We start from the raw sequence: 8,793 nt of genomic DNA, 5'->3' as shown, positions 1-8,793 counted from the left end.
GGGGAAGACCTTCCCGAGCGTTCCGAGACTTCTTTGATGCTCGGTATTCTTGTTCCCTTTGTTTTCCTTCTTCCTCGTCTTGCTGTCGTTGAGATCCCCTCTCTCTCTTCTCTATGGGGACCCTTCTGTAGTCCTTTTCTGGAAGATTTTCAGTATGATAGATCCTTCGTCGGCTAGGACGATCGTCTTGCCGAACGACCACGCTTACGCTTTTTTCACGGCGAAGCTTCCAAGCGCTTCCCGAGTTTGTTGCTCGTCCTTCGTAGGCATTCTCCCGAGGGACTTCATCTTGACCAGTATGCTGGCTCTGGGGACCTTTCCCGTTTCTTCGAAGAGTTCGGCTTCTTTGCCGTTCGGATTTGTACGGGACAAGAGCCTGGTCGTTGTCTCGGAATTCCACGGTATTGTAGCTTTGGGAGCCCTGAGAGTATTCGTCTCCAGCCGATGACTTGAGAAAACAGTGTGTGGGCTCCCTTCTCTTCGCCCTTCTCTGCCTTTAAGTCCCGCACCATTGCCGAGACGTTGATGAACTGGGGAAAGTTGCTGCCTAAAGCGAGCGTTATCCCCAGCTCGGTGATCCGTCAATGGTGGGTCCAGGCGATCGTGGACTGAGATTCTTTTTGGCCATGAATCAACTCCCAAAGGAGGAGGGGGTGGCAAATTTCCTCTCCGGCGCCGTCCCTGAGATCCAGAGTGGGATGCCGTAGGAAATTCTTTAGCCTTAATCTTTTCGATCTCCATTCTTAGGATGGCTACATCAGCGTTGGTCTGTTCTTGTTGCTGTTCTAGCATTTGTACGTATGCTAGAGCGTCTTCACTCAAGCCCACTGGTCGTTGGATGGAAGAGCTCACGCCTGGTGGAGTAAATCCATGAGGGTGAGATGGGGACCCTTCTGTAGTCCTTTTCTGGAAGATTTTCAGTATGATAGATCCTTCGTCGGCTAGGACGATCGTCTTGCCGAACGACCACGCTTACGCTTTTTTCACGGCGAAGCTTCCAAGCGCTTCCCGAGTTTGTTGCTCGTCCTTTGTAGGCATTCTCCCGAGGGACTTCATCTTGACCAATATGCTGGCTCTGGGGACCTTTCCCGTTTCTTCGAGGAGTTCGGCTTCTTTGCCGTTCGGATTTGTACGGGACAAGAGCCTGGTTGTTGTCTCGGAATTCCACGGTATTGTAGCTTTGGGAGCCCTGAGAGTATTCGTCTCCAGCCGATGAACTTAAGAAAACAGTGTGTGGGCTCCCTTCTCTTCGCCCTTCTCTGCCTTTAAGTCCCGCACCATCGCCGAGACGTTGATGAACTGGGGAAAGTTGCTGCCTAAAGCGAGCGTTATCCCCAGCTCGGTGATCCGTCAATGGTGGGTCCAGGCGGTCGTGGACTGAGATTCTTTTTGGCCGTGAATCAACTCCCAAAGGAGGAGGGGGTGGCAGATTTCCTCTCCGGCGCCGTCCCTGAGATCCAGAGTGGGATGCCGTAGGAAATTCTTTGGCCTTAATCTTTTCGATCTCCATTCTTAGGATGGCTACATCAGCGTTGGTCTGTTCTTGTTGCTGTTCTAGCATTTGTACGTATGCTAGAGCGTCTTCACTCAAGCCCACTGGTCATTGGATGGAAGAGCTCACGCCTGGTGGAGTAAATCCAGGAGGGTGAGATGGGGAGGCAGCGTTGATACCGGTTTCAGAGGTGATATGCAAAGAGGAACTGAGGGGTTGAAAAAAAGGAGGTGGGGGTGCTCCGCCCATTTTTGGTTGGAGGGGACTGGTGGAGATCTGGAGGGGTGGAGTTTTTAGGTACGAAAGAGGTGGTCGAGGTGGAGGAGCTGCCGTGGATCTGAGAAACAAGGTTCACGTCGGGTTCACCAAATTGTGGGGCTCCGTTCCGGATGGTTCGTACTTTCACAATGTTGGTTCGAAATTAGCTCTTGGCTCCTTGCTCAGTCCTGCAAAAACGAAGCGCGACTAAGAGACCACGCCGGAGGTTCTCCGGGATGGCCCTCTGGTGCAAGAGTCAGTTTGCTTGCAAGGAAGAGTTAGGAATTGAGAGCTAGGGTTTCGTTTGAGCGTACCTCTTCCAAATAGGCATAATGGGATATTTATAGGGAACCCTTAGCTTGGTCTCCAAGATTGCACCAACGCTCAACACGCGTCGGCTGATGTCACTGTTGTATCACGTTTAGGGTTTTACAACCGTTTTCATGATGAGCTGGCACCTTCACGTGCCACCATCATTGTCCTCATAACCGTTTGGATGACGTCACGACCATCATCATTGCCATGGCTACTGTTCTGATGCGGATGAGCTGGATCGTCGGCCAAGCTTCTCTCGGCACCGAACATGTTGTGGGACCTTCGGCAGCTATCCAAACGAACGTATCCTCCACCTCAAGCAGGTGCAGGGAATGGAGCATTAAGGGAAATGGTAATTAGCGGGACCCTCGGCTACGGTTGCTGATCCGAACGTCCAAAGAAAGATGTCTTGGAGTTGGAAGGAATACTGGATCACGTTCGGAAGCTGCTCGAGCCATTTGCTCGGCCTGCTACAAAAACTAGTATCATGATCTTCCTCTCCTGCCGTTGTATTAGGGTTGTGAAACATTGGGAGAGGGGAAGGGGAAGAAAGGTAAATGTGACGGGTAGAATTTTGGGAGAGAGAGAGAAATTCGAGAGAGAGAAAAGTTAAAAACCACAATTCGGTTAATGACACCGTCACCCCCACAAAGTATATAGGCCAATTCGTCGGCAACTTTGGTTACTACTTCCATATGCGAAGAATTTGATGATGATCTTAAAAGAAACTCCTACAATTTCCTTCCCCATATATATATTATGGTTTCGGAAAAGTCTACAATACACAAAATCCCTTAAAATGGTGTATCATATGTATTTATTTTATAATTTATTCATAACATTTTAGCGTGTTTCACAACTTTTGTCTTAAAATTCATAACTTTTCAGCAGTACGATTCGTAACATTTTTATTGTAATTCATAGCATTTTGATATATCTCGTAACCTTTATACGATTCGTAACATTTTTTTTATAATTCATAACATTTTTTGGTATGTATATGATACACACCCAAATAAAGGGTGTGTATTATAGTCTTTCCTCATTAAAGTTATAAACAAATTGATTTCTATATTATACAGTACGAGTTGTGACTTGAACCATATGCGTCGCAGATGGCTTTGCAGCCGATGATCGATTTCTATATAAAATTTTGGCTCGATATATATACTAGTTAAGTTTAGGGAGAATAATTAAATTGTAGGGTGTTCAGATACACACCAAAGATGGCTGCATGTTCAGCTTCCACTGTTAGGTGTTCAATTATTTTTTCGGCTAGGCGTTCATGACTATTGGGATTGGTTGTTAAAAAATGACTACACCAAAATGACTATAAGTATTCTAAAATTTTTCTTCTTAAAAGGGTGTTCAATTGATCGCCTTGTGAACAATGTCGAGCCACCGGTGGTATGTGGGCTTTTAGTTTGACAAAAAAGACCGTAACACAGGTTTACAATTTCTGATATATAATGCTTGATCACGTTATATATTTACGCATTGATAATTATTTTCAAGAATTGTTCACGAGTATCAAAAAATATAGTACTAAAGAGTTGTTCATAAATATTAGCTGATCTCTAAGATTTCAGTTTTTAAATTCTTGAAACAGAGGTAGCCACGAGTACATGTTTTTTTCTCAGCCAGGAATTTGTGTTCTACAAAATGAGGAAGGTGGCATCAAAATTGATATCCAAATTAACCAGTTGATGAAAAGTTGGAATAAAAATTCAAGCACTAGCCTTCTTAGTGGAATCTGAATCAGACGTCAGCAACTTTTGCCAGTACTTGTGCAAATTACTACTAGGGAAATTGAGAGAATTATTCAGTTCTCTTCAAAAAAAGAAAAAATTATTCAGTGGGTCAGTGCACATGGTAACTAAGAAAATCTGCAATTCCCAAATCCTCATTCTCTTCTCGTAAAGTTCTCATCAGAATATTAGGTTACACATAAAGCATAACAAGTCCAATAAGTAAGGACATTTTCCCAAAAAAGGAAAAAAAAAAAAAAAGGTTGGAAAAACGCGGTGAGATTAATAAAAGTACAAAAAAAGCCCCTTATCCCCTGCCTAGCTTACGCCCTTTGTTCTTGTTCTTCTTTTTCTTGTCTTAATTAATTTGTTCATTTCACGTTTTCCAACTGCTTAGGGTTTTGGTGCTGCCACAGCCAACATGGGGGGTTGTGGAATCGGGGCGCTAATCGCGATAGCTGGTACAAAATTCCTGTTCACTTGTGATTTCTGCATCTCGACATCGTTTGCTTCAAGGTCATCGATTATCATAATCATCTGGTTGTTTCCTCCGTTGTGCTTTACTGGTTCCGGGATTGCCTCGGCTTCCTTCTCCTTGTACTCCTTGTATTTGCCCCACAGAACCGAGTAAAGTCCGGCCACGATTAACACAGCTCCAAGAACACTGCAGTACCCACGAGCGGAAAAGATGATCAGTACGTTGGGCTAAAATTTGAAACTATAAATGGTTTGTTTTGCAGAAATAAACACGTTCGATTTTTGACTCTAGTTGAAATGTTTATGCCCTTTAACAATGATATTCAGGACATAGTACTGTTGAGAAGGATAGAAATGAAAGTGGGTCCTTGTTTGTTTGTTTGTTTTTTATCGGCAAAAGAAACATTTTATTGAGAATATTTGACAAAGAAAGTGGGTATTTGTTTCCTTCGATAGGGATGGAAAATAAATGAGAATTAATCTCACCCTCCAACATAGATCTTCTCAGCGAGGATGAAGGATCCCATGATTGCAACAATAATCATCATCAATGGACTGAAAGCAGTCACAAACACAGGCCCTCTTTTTTGCATGACCAAACCTTGCACATAGTATGCAATGCTTGATGATACTATACCCTGCAATCAAACACCAAATTTAATTTCTTAATATCTCAGAGAGAGAGAGAGAGAGAGAGAGAGAGGCTTACAGCATAGGCAGCAGCTAGGAGGTTCATGTCCCACCCGATAGACCAAACAGAGGGTCTGTGCTCCATTACAAAGGTGACAGCAATAGATTGCAAAGTACCCATAAAGCACACGAGGGATGTGAGCGACAAATGTGCTGTGTACTTCCTCATTGTAATTGCCTGCCAATAATTAATTTAATTAGCATAATAGTAAGATTAAGGTATTCATTTCTTGTTTTTTTATTTTTGTTTTTTCCTAAAAAAATCAAGGCAGATTATATATATACCTGAAGAATGAAGAAAGAGGCCCATGCAAAAGTGGCAATTATAAGGAGAATGGAGCCCTTAACCCAGTCCTTGTCAGCAGCCGCAGCTGAGAGAGGAGGAGAGGATGAGTGAGGAGGATGGATGTACTGGGACCACACAAAGTTGATGACGCGTCCTTTGTACAGTGTCATCAACATGGCCCCACACACTGTCACTATTGTTCCCACCACCTTTGCTTGGCATCTCACCTTCTTTATGTCCACCTTCTCCATCCTATTTTATTTTTTTCACCCAAACAAGAAAAAAAAAAAACATTATAATTTAGGTTTTTTTTTTTTCACTAAATAAACTATCAAATTCTACGCAGAGAGAGAGAGAGAGAGAGAGAGAGAGAGAGAGAGTTATACCGGCAAAGGACGGCCATGATGAATGTCATTGCCGGAAGCATGTTACTCATGGCACATGAGAAGGTGGGTGAGGTGAATTTCAGCCCCGCGTAATAGAAATTCTGATCTATTACAGGTCTGTCGAAATTTCAAACGTATGAATAAAAATTCATATAGGAGCAGTACTTAATTTTTAACGAGATATATAGTAATGGAAATTTGGCGTGCTAACTAATTAAGAAGTAAAGACTACTCACCCAAGAAGGCCCAGCACAAATATTTGCATGAACATGGGAAATGTGATCTTTGGCCTCACTTTCCTATATCCCACAAAACCACATGAAAATAAATGAATCAGGCTTAACTTATATATATTAATTAAGAAAAAGATGTAGAGTCACAGTTTGATGATCGAGTTTTATAAATTAAAATTGAAATTATACCTTTCAAGGATAATGGCAAAAGGAGCAATAACGGCAGTGGCAAAGGCATGTCTATAGACAACAAGAACGTAGTGACTCATTCCTCTGTTGAGTGAAACTTTGGTTATGATGTTCATTCCCGCATACCCAAATTGCAAGGATATCATGGCTATGTATGGCTTTGCCCTCTGAATAAAGTCCCCGAAACACCCCATTTTTCCCTCCATTTCTTCTTCTTCTTCTTCTTCTTCTTTAATTTGTTTGGCTCAACTAAAGAATATGAAAGAAGCAGAGGAGATTAAAAGAGAGAGAGAGAGAATTAGAGAGGGGAAGGAACACTTTGACAGCTATTTGTTGCTTGCCTGTGTTTCTCCTGAGGAATAGATGTTAATACCCTCATCTATTTATAGCACTTCGGAGAGGGACCACTATCTCTAAATGAAAAAGTTTATACATATATACCGATTTATGTGTATGCATGGATTCTAGTGTATATTTCTCTTTTGCGAATATATTAATTTGTGTTTTTTTAATAACCAAATATTCAGGGCATACAGTTTGTGCGCATTTTGACTAATTCAAGGTCTTAAAGTAGGGCAAATCTTCTAATAGCCCCAAGGGTTTTGAATGTTTGGCCCCGTGAGATTCTAGTGTTCGGCCTCATGGAGGACAAGAACTTTTTTGCTTTTCCATTCTTACCTGGCCAAATTAACCCTTTGGGGTTTATATTTGTGTTCGGGGTCATATGATTGCACGTTGGTTCAATATTATTGTCTTGGATATTCACGTGAATCAAACGATTTCGAGCACAATTATTTATGAATTTGGATGCATAAATTTGGGTATGTAGCAATGTTTTATCCCCAAAGGAATAGGCTCACATGTTCACTTTGGGAGGAATTTCAAGCGTGCGAGCATATTGCTCACTCTAGACACGCACTAACCCCCCTGCATCCAACATTGAATATTCTGCCTTGTCGTATGTATAATTTGTATATATCCACATGTAAAATGATTTTTACACTCTTCTTTTATTCAGATGTACTTACGCACTTTCATTTCTGTCTTTATTCTTGTGCAATTACAAAACTAGCTAGTGTTACTTTTTAATTAAGCTCTTCGCTCGTAGAGAACAATCTTATAAGTTCATGTGAATGAAGATGAAAAATGGAGTGCATACAGATAAAAGGGAGGTGCGAAAATCACTCCCCTATCTGCAAATGGTCGAAATGGGTTCCACGTGGATCGACTGGGAGATTAATTATGTTAAGTGGGTTCCGCATGTTTTTTTTTTTAATTTGGTAATTACGTAGTATTGTTTTTTGTTCAGTGGGAAACTGATATGAGTGAGATTTAGTGAAATGCTGATGCTAATTGTGGGGCCTCAAGTTGGTTGTGGTGGAACTTATTTGTGGGGGTCCTATTCTTCCCCACGCGGCGGCGTTCCGACGCGTCCGATCCATCGGAGCAGTTCTTCCACCGAACCTTTGTTAAATAGTTACGCACTGTTTCGTTTCAATTAGTGCTATCTGATTATGTACCGAGTATGGCTTGTCGAGTGACGCAAACCGAAGTACTAATGCAAAATATATATACAGTATAAACAAATCCTACGGGTGTACACGTAATTGTATGGCATTACTTCGGATTTCTACACAAATGATTCGGTTTGTTTCATATGGTTTTTTTTTAAGAGTCAGTTTAAAAAATCAGTTCAATTAAATATCGTTAAAAGCTTCACCAGTTCATTTAATTTTTGGTTCCAGAATTTCAAGAGACAAATATCTAATGAATCTTTCAAGCTTTTATTGATATTCACTTGAACTAATTTGATCCAATATCCTTAGAAAAATATTTTAAATGAATGAAACGGCTCAAATCATTCGTGTGGCATCTTGACGGCTGACCCCCACAATCTGGTGTACATTTGGTGAACCCATAATCGATCTGTGGAAAATATAGAATAGTTCATAGTAGTACTTAATTGAAAATGATTGTTCATTTTTTTTCTCCCCAATATTTAATATTGCTTGTTGTGTTGAGTTGCTCCTCTGATTCCTCTGTTTGGGTTGGTTGCATTGTCATACACGAAAGTGTTACGTTGTTGATGGTTATTTTTCCATGGCCTGTAGTGGTACTTTGCCCACTTTCTTAAAGAAGGTTACTTTGCGTTTCCTTTGCAAGTTTCCTAGCTATTCTAATTTAGTTGAGAAAAGTTGTATACAGTTGTAGAGATATATATATATATATATATATATATATATATATATATATATATATATATATATATAAGAAATGCATTTTCACTTCTAGGAGATGTTGTGTTTGCACCGTATGGACGGAATAAGAAATCTGTACGTAGTTAGATCGAAGAAAATAATGGGGCAGATTTGGGTCTCATCAATTTCGAAGCAAAAGATTCCATCAAGGTTCCCAAAATGTCTTTATGTATATATGGATATTGCCCAATAATATCACTGCTATATATTCTAGGAAAAATGAAAGTGAATAACTAAGTGCCATTGGCCGGGTGTTATTATTGAATTGTGAATTAACATTTTACCATCATACTCTTACTATTTTTTAATTCTTGTGTAGGTTCTAAAGGGCGTTATAGGGGTATATATAAGAGCAAAGTTGCGCATGCAATTACCGTGCTTGCATCAATAGAGAGTTAACAATTTCAGTCCAGTAAAATTTTATTAATCTTGAAATTGTTACAAGACTAAAAGGAGCAATG

The 8,793-nt window shown here is 40.8% G+C and overlaps 1 protein-coding gene across 1 annotated transcript; it reads right to left on the bottom strand.

The window, feature by feature from the left end:
• Positions 1 to 3,942: 3,942 nt before the first annotated feature.
• On the bottom strand, positions 3,943 to 6,436 carry LOC131323132 (WAT1-related protein At5g07050-like). The gene is made up of 7 exons (XM_058354775.1): positions 6,075 to 6,436; positions 5,889 to 5,951; positions 5,653 to 5,769; positions 5,266 to 5,518; positions 5,000 to 5,158; positions 4,777 to 4,928; positions 3,943 to 4,477 (listed from the first exon to the last, which is right to left on the bottom strand). The coding sequence occupies exons 1-7, from the start codon at positions 6,278 to 6,280 to the stop codon at positions 4,207 to 4,209; spliced, it is 1,221 nt and encodes a 406-aa protein (XP_058210758.1). The 5' UTR covers positions 6,281 to 6,436; the 3' UTR covers positions 3,943 to 4,206.
• Positions 6,437 to 8,793: the final 2,357 nt, after the last annotated feature.

This window comes from Rhododendron vialii, chromosome 4a (assembly GCF_030253575.1).
Source record: "Rhododendron vialii isolate Sample 1 chromosome 4a, ASM3025357v1".
In the NCBI taxonomy this organism is placed as follows: Eukaryota; Viridiplantae; Streptophyta; class Magnoliopsida; order Ericales; family Ericaceae; genus Rhododendron; species Rhododendron vialii.
This window is presented reverse-complemented; position numbering and strand designations above follow the sequence as displayed.

Excerpts from the sequence above, each read along its gene's own strand:
- LOC131323132 (XM_058354775.1), bottom strand. The coding sequence starts at position 6,280 with ATGGAGGGAAAAATGGGGTGTTTCGGGGACTTTATTCAGAGGGCAAAG. Across the intron at positions 5,952-6,074 it reads TTTGCCATTATCCTTGAAAG|GAAAGTGAGGCCAAAGATCA; the intron begins GTATAATTTCAA and ends TGTGGGATATAG. Across the intron at positions 4,478-4,776 it reads GAGAAGATCTATGTTGGAGG|TGTTCTTGGAGCTGTGTTAA; the intron begins GTGAGATTAATT and ends TGGGTACTGCAG.